Source organism: Stomoxys calcitrans, chromosome 5 (assembly GCF_963082655.1).
Source record: "Stomoxys calcitrans chromosome 5, idStoCalc2.1, whole genome shotgun sequence".
NCBI lineage: Eukaryota > Metazoa > Arthropoda > Insecta > Diptera > Muscidae > Stomoxys > Stomoxys calcitrans.
The window spans coordinates 142,722,887-142,737,668 of NC_081556.1; the positions used below are offsets into that span (position 1 = coordinate 142,722,887).

A 14,782-nucleotide genomic window follows, 5' to 3' on the forward strand; every position below is an offset into this window, starting at 1 on the left:
TTCCATGTCAAAACAAATATCACTTGACAAATTTCAGCCAAATCAGTTCTGAATTGCGCCCTCCATAGGCTCAAGAGGTCAAATCGGGAGATCGGTTTATATGGGAACCAAATCGAAACAAAGTCCGACTTGGTCCATTGGCAATCCCAACCGACCTACACTGAAAAATATTCAAGAGCCTAGCTTTACTCATTCGAAAGTTTTGTTTTCGACATACAGACGGACAGACAATTTCAAAACGTTTAAGAATATTTATACTTTGTTGAATCTCAGATCAATATTTCGATGAGTTACAAACGGAATGTTGAAACTCCTATGGTGGACAGTATAAATGTCTCAATTTCATTTTAAGAATTTTCTCTGCTTCAAGTTGTTATAACTCCTTCAAGCTAAAAAAATTTATCCGGCAACTCTAAGCAAATAGTTATGGCATTCATATTTGGCTACAATTCCCTTCAATCATTTATACAATATGAGTGCCTAGGGGGAACAAATATGAAGGAATATGTGTGAGTGTACGAATTTACAAGCGCGAGATATGTACATCAAAAGAAGATGGGGACAACAAAAACAATATTTGCAAAGAAATTCATTCTTGCTATTGTTGTTGTTGGCAGTGGTGTTTGGCATAAAAAAACTAAAACTCCAAGGCGCTGAAAAAATAAACAACAAAACAATGGCTGTCTAAAGTAAACTTTAGACTTATTTTCATTTTGAATTTTTTATAAATTTTCTTTATTAAGAAGCGTTTGAATTTATACGTTATATGCCTTTGAAGTTAATTTACAGTTTAAAAACTACTTAGTATTTAACGAAAATAATGAATACCATTTAAATATTCAATCATTACAATTTAATAACCAATATCTGTTGGATGTACTTATGACTTGGCAGGTATTATGCCCCAGGTTAACTCACTTCTATTTTGTAACTTAGGCGGTAAGCACAAACCCTCAAACTCTGAAATAAACCAAGCCTCTAAAACTCGACTTGTGTCAATCTCTTATTTTTGCTTTTATTCCCATTGGCACAAAACCACAACTATTGAGATCCTACATGAGGACAGGCAATTGGTTTCTACATTTGTTTCTGGAATTCTGCACAACAAATCTCATACAGTCCACGTTTTACTCTTGGGTGAAGTCTGAAGTCTCAAATCCTCTCATCTCAGTTTCAGCAGCTTTGGTCATCACCCTACTCCGCTACTATTCCCTTCGCCCACAAACATGGTCCATTCGAGAAGAGAAAGCTCAACTCAGCGTAATTCTCAAAGAAATAATAGACAAAGCAGGAGGTAAGGAAACGTAGAAGAAAAAACTAACAAAGTAGTTTGCCGGTAACCCTTCATGCGTTCGTTTGAAAATTTGAGAGCGGTAAAAGTGCTTAATAAAAAGGTAGAATTATTGACTAATTAAATATCGGAAACACCGAAAATCAAAGAAAAAATTTGCTTACATTCGTAATTGCAATACTCTAGTGAAGTCCTTTGCAAATTGTTGGAAAAAAGAATATTAATCTGTAAAATTTGAGGTTATAAAAAGGTCTATAAAATATTTGGATAAATTTCTCTAAATCGATGCAAATGAGCCAAAAATTTGATAGCCAATCTTAATTTATGTTACACATGTGAAAAGTTTCGACTTAGTGCCTAACCTAAAAAGAAAAAAAAAATTAAAAAAAAAAAAAATATATATATATGTCATAAAATTACGGTACAAAATTGCATAACATGTGGTAAAAATTACGATAGAATTAGGAGAATCAAGAATCAGAAATTGCAAAAACAACATAAGCCATGACACATAACCATGCATATTAAAGTGCGAGAACGAGAGATAGTGATATAGCGGTTTTTTACAATTTCTTTCATCCACAAATTTCAAGTCTATTTCAATTTCAATTTACCTCCATTTATTTCCAATCACTCTTATTCCCTTTTTTTGTAATCCAATTACTGAAAAGACTACAAAGTTTGGCTGAATCCCATCATTCGTTTTCATTTCATCTCACCATCTTCATCTCTCTTTTATTCATATTTTGAGTAATTTTCTCATCACTTCTTACAAATGAGTGAAAAGTGTTTGAAGAGATATTATTTCACATTTTACTTGTAGCTAAATCTAGTTCTCATCTTTTCTCACTACTTGAGTGTCAGTGCTTAAAACAAAAGTGATAAAGCTTGACTTAGCAGAGAATTCAAATTTAGCAGAAGAGAATACTGCTTTATAGCATTAAAACCCACACATGTCATCGATCTCTAAAAGTGTAATACAGTTGGAAACAAATTAAACATTTGGTACAAAATATATAACAGTTAAAGGCTGTCTTTGTGTAAATAGAAAAAAAAAAAAGAGGAAAAATTAAAATGAAAAGCACTTAATTGAGTGTTTTTATGGTTGGATTAGCAGTTACTTTGAAGAATATCAGTGCGAATTGTAAAAACAAGAAAAATCGGTGCGCGCGAAATTAAGGTGAAAGGAGGAATAACAAAATATACTGGAATAGATAGCAAGGTAATTTCAGTCTTACTCGTCTTATACCCTACGTACATATATAGACTATCCATTATACTTTTCTGAATGCCAAGCTGTATGTCAACAACGATGGATCTTTAGCACTATTTAAGAAAGGTTCGCAGAATTGAAGAACAGATTAAGAATATGTTTAGAATTTTTAAAAAAAGGGTTATGAGATACTCCCATGATACATAAATCAATTTATGAACAGAAGTTTTTCCAGCAATATATGACCACTTCAGGGGTGAAAGTGGAAAGAGAAGAATATATTTTTTTTGAAACCCAAATATCTTGATATTTATAAATTTTAGGCAGCTCACGGCGCATACAGTGAGACGTTATTTATGCACAAACAATTGTTGCGTATGATCGGAAATAAATAATTATTGTCAAAGTACGACTCATATTGGTTCATTTATTATGAATTATTGGTGCTATAACTTTTCCAGCAGTTACAGTATATTGCAAACCTTGGGCAACGTATTTAGACTTGCCTAACGAATATCCAAATTCGTCCTAAGATTCCATTTCTCCACATTTAAATAATGGAGCTTTGAACTTTCGGCTTCATTTGAAATTTCCTGCTTCCTTTCGTGTGTCTATAGCTAACTTTTAACGCATACCCCGCAAATAGGTTTACAATATACCTAAAGTTATTCACAACACGGATTTTACGTCTTTCTGTCGCAGTATATATCGTTGTGTCTATAACAAAATTTGAATGCTATCCCAGCAAATAGGGTCACGATAAACCCAAAAGTTATACACACGTATTCAACCGCCAAAGGAAGACTTCAGTGGAAACGATTTAATTTTTTTTGACATTTAGCGGTCGTTGTGATATTGGCCTCAAATCGATTTTGGAATCATTCTATAGGATTTTACCCGCATTTTTTGGGATAGAGATGACAGAGCCAGCAGGACAGAGCACGTCTACTACAGGTGGCTCTGTGGTCAAACCCTCACCGATTCATGAACGATTTCTATTCGACTGCGATCATATGATCAGTTTCTGTACATCGTTCGAAAAGAGTGATATAACTGATCAAACAGACACCCTTCTTGAAATCAAGCTTGAGGATTTGGAATGTAGATGGAAAAGACTGCAAGTAGACTATGAGAATCTCATGTTGTCCCCCGAATCGTTTAACACAAAAGACTTCAAGCAGAACGCAAAGATTAACTTCAATGTCTGCTCGGAGGCTTACTATGAAACACGATCGCAAATTACGGATGTTCTAAGGATATCCGGTAGAACAGGTACTAGGAGCATGACGAGACAAAGTCTCGATCCTCGAACCCCAGTCAGCCCTCAATTTCCAGACAACCCTGACATTTATATAAAGGTCCCCCCATGTGACACCGAAGTTTTCAAAGGTGGTTACGAAGAATGGCCTTCTTTTCGTGACATGTTCACGGCTGTTTACGTAAATCACCCAAAACTTACCCCCGCACAGAAGCTTTATCATTTACGTAACAAGACTAGAGGCAATGCAGGCGCAATTGTAAAAAGGTATCCACTGTGCGATGAGAATTTCAACCTTGCCTGGACGGCTCTTAAAACACGATATGAGAACAAGCGGGTCCTTGTCGACAATCAGTTGAAAATTTTGTTTAACATCCCTGTTGCTGATGTAGAGGATAGTGAATCTCTACAGAAAATTCACTCCACTGTAAATGATTGCCTTTGTACATTGAATTCTTTAGAAGTTAAAGTTGATAGTTGGGATCCAATACTGATTTATTTGATTTCAACCAAACTCCCTGAGGTGACCATATCTCAGTGGGAACAGTCATTGAGATCCCACCGTGAACTTCCCACATGGACACAGATGGATACATTTTTGGTGAACAGATTCGAGGTAGTGGAAAGAATTTCGAGTTTCAAATCCACGAAAGAGAGGCAAAGCCTTCCAGAGCATTCAACGTCCCGGAGTTCCATAAAGATACAGACATATGCATCCCAGGAGAGTCTTACACCCTGTCTGTTGTGCGAAGAATGTCATAGTATTCGAATTTGCCCTGAATTCCGTAAATTCTCTATCCAGGAGCGAATTGATTTCATCTTTAGGAATAAATACTGCAATAATTGCCTCTCCATTGGACACACTAAAAACAAATGTAAAAGTAAGAGCTCATGTCTGTCGTGCAGAAAACGGCATCATACTTTGTTGCACTTAGAGGATAGGACGACGATGAACTCTGGGCCTGCGAATGGCAAAACTCTTTTGTCTTCTTCCAACACAATTGAGAAATTTGATACAAAGGATGCAACGACATCGAGTGAGACACCGAAACAGACTCAGGCGAATGTCACCTTTAATAATGAAACCATTTTGTTAAGAACGGCTTTAGTTCAGATAAAATACAACGGCGAACTTTTTACGATTAGGGCATTAATCGACCCTGGGTCACAAAGATCCTTCCTATCTGAGAAAATCAGAAACTTATTACAAATCCCTTATCGAAGATCCTTTTTTGAAGTTGGGGGAATAGGAGCGGCGGTACAAAAGGCCGACAAGGAATGTGACCTCGTACTATACTCACGAAAGCACGATTTTCATTGCTCAGTTAATGCAATAATTTTACCCAAGTTAACTAACAAGTTGCCATCCGTCTCTTTCAAAAAGCCTGACTCTCCCGAACTCAGAAAACTTGATTTGGCAGATCCAAATTTTAACAAGTGCTCAAATATCGATTTAATATTAGGTAATGACTCTGAACGTCATATTAATCTCGATGGCATTGTCAGAAATATATGTGGGGTGGCATCTGCATATAACACAATTTTCGGCTGGGTTCTCAGTGGTCCAGTGCCAACAGAGACCAGTCACTCATTCACTACAAATGTTGTACCTTCCGAAGGGGCGGTTCTTAGCGACTTACTTCGGAAATTTTGGGAAATTGAAGAGATTCCTTCAACTCCACAAATTCCAGAATCCCATAGATATTGTGAAGAGCTGTATGCTACCACAACAACCCGTGACTCAGATGGGCGCTATGTGGTACGTCTCCCTTTCAAACGAGACTTTCCCCAAAATGTTTACCTAGGCCCATCTAGGTTTCTCGCTCTGGGACAATATGCCAGATTGGAGAAGTCGCTGTCCCGTGATTCAGAGCTTCATGACGAGTATATCTCAGTTCTGAATGAGTATATTACATTAGGCCATATGGAGGAGATATCGCCACAAGAAATTTGCTCCCAAGGTAAATTTTATTCATTTTACCTCCCACATCATGCGGTAGTCCGCCCCGAGCATAAATCAACTAAAGTTAGAGTTGTTTTTAATGCTTCCCGTAAGACGAACTCAGGGTGCTCTCTAAATGACGTATTATACACAGGTCCAACACTTCAAGCGGATTTGGTATCTACTATTCTCAATTGGAGAAAATTTAAATATGTTTATAATGGAGACATTCAGAAAATGTACCGTCAAATTAAGGTACATCCCGAGGATAGACCCTACCAACGGATTTTATTCCAAAGAGATTCAAAGAGCCCCATTAAAGATTATCAATTAAGCACAGTTACTTTTGGGATAAATTGTGCCCCATTTTTGGCTATAAGAACATTACTTCAACTCGCTTCGGATACGGAAGAAGAGTTCCCTCAAATTTCCAAAATTTTACGTAAAGAAACTTATGTCGATGACATTCTGTCTGGTGGATTTACCATTGAAGAAACACTCGACTCCCAAGCAAAACTCATGGCAGTACTCAATACTGCAGGGTTTCCCTTGAAGAAAATCACTGCCAATGACACACGCTTACTCGCTCACATACGTAAGGAAGATTTATATGATCTAAACTTCTTAAGCTTATCCGAAACCAGTTCTACCAAGACATTAGGAATGAAATGGAACGCATTAAGCGATCAATTTTCCTACACTGCAATTCCTATGCAAGAGCAGGCGAAAGTAACAAAACGTCAAGTGTTGTCGAAAGTTGCACAGTTGTTTGACCCAGCGGGTTGGATAACTCCCATTATTATCAGAGCAAAAATTCTCATGCAACAGCTTTGGCTGGAGGACATAAGTTGGGATGAGGAAATTAGCTCTGAATCTCTCTATATATGGAGAAATTTGTTAAACGATATCTCACACATTGAACAGATAGCAATCCCAAGGTGGATTAAGCACATGCCCACGGATAAGGTGGAGTTACATGGATTTTGTGACGCCTCAAAAGCGGCATATTGCGCATGTGTCTATGTTCGATCCCAGACTACCACATCATCAGTATTTTGCAATTTACTTGCTGCAAAAAGCAAAGTTGCTCCCATAAAGACGATATCTCTTCCCAAATTAGAGCTCAACGGTGCCTTACTTTTGGCGAAACTAATTAAATATACTACAAGTGTTCTCGATTTCGATATTTCTACTATCATACTCTGGACAGATGCGTCAATTGTACTTGGATGGTTATCCAAACCACCAATGACGTGGGAAACGTATGTCGCAAATCGCACCTCTCAAATACTCGATTTGGTTCCGAATGCGAAATTTAGGTACGTACCTACCCATGATAATCCCGCTGATCTTGGCACTCGCGGCTGCAAACCTCAAGATCTCCAGTGTAATCCCTTATGGTGGAATGGCCCCCCTTGGTTGACAAGACCTGAATCAGGTTGGCCGAAGAAAATCTCGTTAACAGTACCCAAACCGAGAATTGTTTCAGAAGTGTTTCATGCCGAGACAAAAGTAAATGACGTTTTACAACGTTTTTCTTCGTATACACGAGCACTAAGGGTTCTTTCATATGTATATCGTTTCTATTATAATTCTCGTTCCCAATTTCGGACCTCTCATAGATTTGAAGGTATTAATTTGAACCAAAAAGAGTTACAATTCATTAAAACGCGTTTGATTTTACTCTCGCAACAACGCTATTATGAGGATGAATATAAAGCATTATTAGATTCAAAGCCCATTCCAAAGAATAGTAGTTTGTCTACTTTCAATCCATTTTTAGACTGCGATCAGATTTTGCGTATTAATGGGAGGCTATCTAACTCAATGCTTCCATACAAGGAACGTTACCCAATTATAATCCCTGGTAACTCACGTTTTTGCCAGCTTTTTTTAAGTCATTTGCATGTATTTGTTGGACACGGTGAATGCAACTTAATGTGTAGATTCGTGCAAACCGAATTTTATATCCCTCGTCTGAAACCTAGAATCAAAAGCATTATACACAAATGTAAAATATGCATTATTTATAAACAGAAACCTAGTTCGCAAATAATGGCCCCTTTACCAGTTGAAAGATGTACTCTTTCTCCTCCGTTTCATGTCACCGGAGTAGACTTCGCCGGTCCGTTTGATCTTAAAAGTTCTTCGCTTCGACGGTCCCCAAGTACTAAGGGATACGTTAGTGTCTTTGTGTGTTTTGCAACGAAGGCAATACACTTAGAGCCATGCTCGGACTTGTCCTCTGCCGCATTTCAAGCAGCTTTCGCTCGCTTTGTTGGGAGGCGGGGGCTCCCCCATAAGATGTTTTCGGATAATGGTCGCAATTTTGTAGGAGCCAGTAGAGCATTGCTACGGGAATTTTCACAATTTGTAAAGATAACTTCCCATGACGTGTCACAAAAGTATGCTACTTACGGCTTTGAGTGGAATTTTATTCCCCCACATGCACCTCACATGGGCGGTCTATGGGAAGCCGCTGTAAAAAGCTTTAAAACTCATTTTAAGAAAATAGCCGGTTCCCATAAGTTTGATTTTGAACAATTTTCCACTCTACTCGCGCGAATAGAAGGTGTTCTGAATTCTCGACCTATTTCACCGCTGTCAGAAGATCCTTCAGAGTTAAAAGCACTCACACCTGGTCATTTTTTAAAAGGTAGCCCTATTATGTCCCTTCCGGAGCCATTATCACCTAGCATTTCAGTCATAAACCGATGGATAAAATTAAAAGCTTTGCATCATCAGTTTGCACAACGCTGGAAAGAAGACTACCTAAAGGCTTTGCATAAAAGATATAAATGGAAATACACTGCCCCGGATTTGAAAGTTGATGACTTTGTTATAGTTATCGACGATTTGCTTCCCCCAAGTGAGTGGCGCATGGGTAGAATTGAGAAAACGTATCCAGGTACAGATGGAAAGATTCGTATAGTGGATGTACGTACATCCACGGGAGTTATAAATCGACCCATTGCAAAGTTGTGCTATCTACCGTACGCTGACTCTAATAACGATAACTAACACATTTCACATTATCATTTATACACATCTATACATATTTTATTCAAATGTCGTTTTCCAGGTCGCCATCCATGAATGGGCGTCGTCAGCCAAACATATACAAATGCAAGTTATGTGATCGTTTTCATGCTTTGAAGGTTTGTCCACGATTCTTAGATATGACTCCAAGGCAACGTAACATTGTCGTATTAAAAGAGATGTACTGTGTCAACTGCCTTGCGAGAAGCCATCGTTTCCGAGACTGTCGGTCCGCAAACATGTGTCAACGCTGCCAAAGACCACATCACACACTCCTGCATTCGATGTACCCGGAAATAATGTCACGACAAAGCGAGCAAAATGTCAACCAAACTAATAGCAGAACGGCCAACAGACCAACCAAAACCCAAACCAAATGGGTTAAAAACCAACGTTCCAATCACACGCCAGGATCAAACCAACAAATTCTATCCGAGGCAATTCGTGCTTTAGCCTCCGTCTTATGTTCATCTTCCGGCCCGGCGGCATGTCTAAAGTAAACTTTAGACTTATTTTCATTTTGAATTTTTTATAAATTTTCTTTATTAAGAAGCGTTTGAATTTATACGTTATATGCCTTTGAAGTTAATTTACAGTTTAAAAACTACTTAGTATTTAACGAAAATAATGAATACCATTTAAATATTCAATCATTACAATTTAATAACCAATATCTGTTGGATGTACTTATGACTTGGCAGGTATTATGCCCCAGGTTAACTCACTTCTATTTTGTAACTTAGGCGGTAAGCACAAACCCTCAAACTCTGAAATAAACCAAGCCTCTAAAACTCGACTTGTGTCAATCTCTTATTTTTGCTTTTATTCCCATTGGCACAAAACCACAACTATTGAGATCCTACATGAGGACAGGCAATTGGTTTCTACATTTGTTTCTGGAATTCTGCACAACAAATCTCATACAGTCCACGTTTTACTCTTGGGTGAAGTCTGAAGTCTCAAATCCTCTCATCTCAGTTTCAGCAGCTTTGGTCATCACCCTACTCCGCTACTATTCCCTTCGCCCACAAACAATGGCAATAGCAAAGCCAACATCAAGTTTCCAACACAACACACATACACTAATGAAGAATAAATTCACAGCAGTACCAAAAGAAGGAGACTCCGACGAAGAAGAAAACACACTATGAAACGGTGGCAGCGGGTGATGAAATCACCACGCCCTTTGGTGCCATTGGTCCTTGCGGGGTAGAAAAGAATCATCATAAGAATGTGTATGGATGAAAAAATGATAGAGAGAGAAAAGAAGAGGATGTATGTATGGATGTAAGTGAGTGAGAATGTGTAAAAAGTGAGCGAGCCACAACTGCACACTCCGCAACTCAAACACAAGTGGTGTCGACAAGGCAATCGTACGACAAACACACACACACACATCCATGCCAAACGGAGCTCATCCCAAGAAACGAAAAAAGAAAACAACAACAACGAAGCAAACCCCCAATCGGCAGACATTCGAATAAACCTCCACTCCACTTTACCAAAGGGATGGATGTTGTAGCAAAAGGAAAAGAATTAAAAGAAGAAGAAAAAAAAACAAGAAGCAAAAGTGGTTGAAAAAGAAAAAAATCGGACGACACACACACACACATACAAATGTCCCCCCACAATAAACATCAGTCAAGATGAAAAAAACCAAAAACGCGACAGGAAAAATAAAATACAGCAACAACAACAAAAACTTGGAATAACAAACTCAACAAAGCAGAAGTAAGAAATGATGGGTGGCAATGTTCAAAGAAACAAAATCCCAATAACAGCAGCAACAACAACAACCATAATGCAGCCACCTCTCTTTATAGAACAGCTATAGCGACAACAGCAGCAGCAAAAACTTAACAAAAAAAATCCCCACTTTATTGTTCGAATTTCCCCCAGCTGCTTGCTCTTCGAAATCCAGACAGCCAACCTTACAGCTACTGCAGAAGCATTGAAGGAAAAAAATTGCTTTACTTGAAATTGTTGAAGGCTCCTAAGGATAGGAAATGAAATTGTTGGCCATGGCGAACTGCGAAACAACGACGGCGCGATGATTCGACGATGCCGTAGTAGTAGGTAATGTTCAATGAATGGTGCGCTGGCAATGTTGTTACCTTAGATGTTGGTGGTTGGATGCTGACTGCTCTTACGGAAGATGCGGATTTCGATGGAAGGCTGCGATTGTACAAAGTGAATGTGGCATATATACTACATTGATATGTATATAAGTGTATACATTGTAGATATGTGTGTATATAAATAACTTGGCAGATACTGATGAAACACACTAGAGCTACATACATTTATACGTACTTATAGCTTTAACCTGGCTTTAAGAAAAACTAGGTGAATTTGGGACATTGAAAGGGCCTTTAGAAAGAAGAAATATGGTCGGGCACAAATGGACACTTAAGAGTGGGTGAATGGACGGAGGAGGCGTGCCGAAATCAGAAGAAAGACAAACTAGGATGGTTTCAGGAAACATATGCAGAAGCTATGGTTCCCTGGGGATCTATATCGGACGCAAGGGGGCCTATATCGGACGCAAGGTCGAGCCCGTTGTGGGTCTTGAAAGAGCCCTTTTAAAATACATGCCCAGAATGAGTAACTTTGCGTAGGACAAACCAATCGGGGTGAACAGATGAGTTCAAGGTCCTCAAGGGGAAAGCTGAGAGGATCTTTAACAAGTACACATAGAAGAGGGCTGAGACGAATATCTCAGAGAGCCTTGAGCAGTTTAAAGAAGCAGACGAGGAGAGCAACCAGAACACGGTGGAACTACTGATTGAGTCGCACTTTCTTCTTCGTAATAACCCTAGGAGCTTCATCGGTGTCATTGTCGACGAAAAAAAAAGCGTGGGCTATTGCCTAATTCCAGTCACTTAAATCGGCAGTACCGGACGGAATCGTTCCGGTAATGCTACATCCTTTGAAGTTACTCTGTCGTGGGTGGAAGAGATTTTCTGGGCAAGCACTTTCAATGTCTTTTACAGAAACAAGAGTGTGCTAAGTTCGGCCGGGCCGAATCGTATATACCCTTCACCGATTCAAGGATCAAGAAGCAAAATCGGGAGATCGGTTTATATAGGAGCTGTATCAAGCTATAGATAGATTCAGACCATATTGCACACGTATATTATAGGCCATGGGAGAAGCCGTTGTACAAAATTTGTGCCAAATCGGATGAGAATTGCGCTCTCTAGAGGCTCAAGATGTCAAGTTCCCAGATCAGTTTATATGGCAGCTATATCAGGTTATGAACGGATTTGCGCTATACTTATCACAGTTTTTGGTCATATCAAAACACCTCATGCAAAATGTTATCCAAATCGGATAAGAATTGCGCCTTCTAAAAGCTCAAGAAGTCAAGTCCCAAATCGGTTTATATGACACCTATACCAGGTTATGAACCGATTTGAGCCATACTTCGCACAAATGTTGGAAGTGATGCCAAAACACCACGTGCAAAATTACAGCCAAATCGAATAAGAGTTGCGGCTTCTTAAAGTCAAGACCCAAGATCGGTTTATATCGCAGCTATATCAAATTATGAACCGATTTGAATTATACTTAGCACAGTTGTTGGAAGTGATATCAAAACACTATATGCAAAATTTCAGTCAAATCGGATGAGAATTGCGCTCTCTAGAGGCTCAAGAAGTCAAGACCCAAGATCGGTTTATATGGCTGCTATATCAAAACATGGACCGATTTGGCCCATTTACAGTCCCAACCGACCTACACTAATAAAAAGTATTTGTGCAAAATTTTAAGCCGCTAACTTTACTTCTTCAAAAGTTAGCGTGCTTTAGAAAGACAGACGGGCGGATGGACGGACGGATGGACGGACGGATGGACGGACGGACGGATGGATGGACGGACAGACGGACGGACAGATGCACAGACGGACGGACATGGCTAGTTCGACTAAAAATTTCATGACGATTAAGAATATATGTACCTTACGGGGTCTTACACGCATATTTCGGGGTGTTACAAACAGAAAGACGAAATTATGGTGGAGGGTATAAATACCAGTAAGGAAGGGCAAAAGTCGGGCGGTGCGACTGTATAATACCCTACACCTACCCTATAAGTACAATGTGAGACCTATATCCAATTCTGAACCAATTTTGATGGACCTTGTCGAGGAAATATGTCCAGTAAAAACTACGGTTGACAAATGACAACATTATGGGAAATTACCCAAAATCTTGGAGCTATATCTAATTTTGAACTGTTTTCGAACAAACTTCTCAGATAATGTGGTAGTCGTCGAGGATAGCGTTGTGCAAAATTTTGGCAAGATTTGTCAAACAATTCGCTTGCAATGGCTCTTGAGATGAAAATCTGGCGATATACATATATGACAGCTGTATCTAAATCTGGGTCGATTTCTATGTTATTCACCTGTAATATTAAGAGTCATAAGAAAATCCTCCCTGCAAAATTTCGACAGAATCGGTGAACAAATGAGCACTTTTTTGCAATATTTCTCAAAATCGGACGAACAATGAATCTAAACAACAACGAATCCGACCACTAATGAATCCCAACACCAATGAATCCGATCACTAACAAATCCTAATATGTAGTCCCACAATTAACGAATCCGACCACCAATGAATCCGATTACTACCTAATCCGACCACTAACTAATCCCACCAAAATGGAATCCGACACTTATTAATCCGACCACTATGGAATGTGACAACTAACGAAGCCGACCTTCTTCGGATAAGACCACACACGGATTCGACCACTAACGAATCGACTACTAACTATTCGAGCACCAGCGAATCCGACCACTAACTATCCGAACACAAACGAATCCGACCACCAGCAAATTCCAGCATCAATGAATCTGACCACCAACGAATCCGATAACTAATAAATCTGACCACTAGCGAATTCCACTACTTACGTATCCGACCACAAAAAATTCCGACCACTAGCATTTCCCAACACCAACGAGTCCGACCATTAACAAATCCGACCTCCATGGAATTTGACACCTAAGGAATGCGACCTTCAAGGGATACAACCACACGCGGACCCGATTAGAAACGGATCCGACCAATAATGAAATAGTCCACTAATGACTCCGACAACTAACGAATCCGATCACTAATGTTTCGACCACCAACGAATCCGACCACTAGCAAATTTCAACACCAGTGAATCTGACCACCAACGAATCCGACCACTGTGGTATGTGACAATTATGACTCCAACCACTAACATATCTGATCTCTAACGAAACCGACGATTAACGTATGTCGCCACCAACGAATCCCAACACCAATGAAGCCAGCGATTCCGACCACTAACAATCCGACCCTACACAAAGGAATCTGACCACCAACGAATCTGACCACCAACGATCTGATCTCTAACGAAACCGACGATTAACTTATCTCGCCACTAACGAATCCCAACAACAATGAATCTGACCACCAACGAATCCGGCTACTAACGAAACCGACCGATCGCGAATTCGACCACTAACGAATCCGACCAATAACTATTCCGACAACAAGCAAATCCCAACACCAATGAATGTGACCACTAATAAATCAAACCGCTAAAAAATCCAACCACAATGAAATGTAACAACTATCCGACAAGAATCCGACCTTCAACGAATACGACCACACACAGATCCGACCACTAATGAAACATCTCTAACAAATCAGATCACCAGCGAATCCGACCACTAACGATCCGACCACTTGCAAATCCCAACACCAACGAGTCCGACCACTAACAAATCTAACCACCAACGAATCAGACCACTAGCGAATCCGACCACCAACGAATCCGATCACTAACTTAACTCACCACTAGCTGATCTCACCTCTTTCAAATCCCTACACCAATGAATACGATCACTAGCTAATCCGGCCACTAACAAATCTGACCACCAATGAATCAGACCACTAGCGAATCTGATCACCAACGAATCTCACCACTTGCAAATCCCAACATCAATGAATCCGACATCCAAATAATCCGACCAGTAACGGTTTCCACTACTCT

General features: G+C 39.5%; 2 protein-coding genes across 2 annotated transcripts in view; one reads left to right on the forward strand and one right to left on the reverse strand.

Moving 5' to 3' along the window:
• Positions 1–695: 695 nt before the first annotated feature.
• LOC131998159 (uncharacterized) lies at positions 696–9,539 on the forward strand. Its single transcript, XM_059370496.1, has 2 exons — positions 696–1,294; positions 8,787–9,539. Exons 1-2 carry the CDS (start codon positions 1,227–1,229, stop codon positions 9,241–9,243), a joined length of 525 nt encoding a protein of 174 aa, XP_059226479.1. The 5' UTR covers positions 696–1,226; the 3' UTR covers positions 9,244–9,539.
• Positions 9,540–10,713: 1,174 nt separating this feature from the next.
• Positions 10,714–14,782, reverse strand: part of LOC131998008 (uncharacterized) — a 32,305-nt gene continuing 28,236 nt past the window's right edge. Inside the window, exon 4 of the mRNA XM_059369960.1 lies at positions 10,714–10,951. Within this exon, the coding sequence (XP_059225943.1) occupies positions 10,714–10,951 (238 nt within the window). The remainder of the gene's footprint in view (positions 10,952–14,782) is intronic.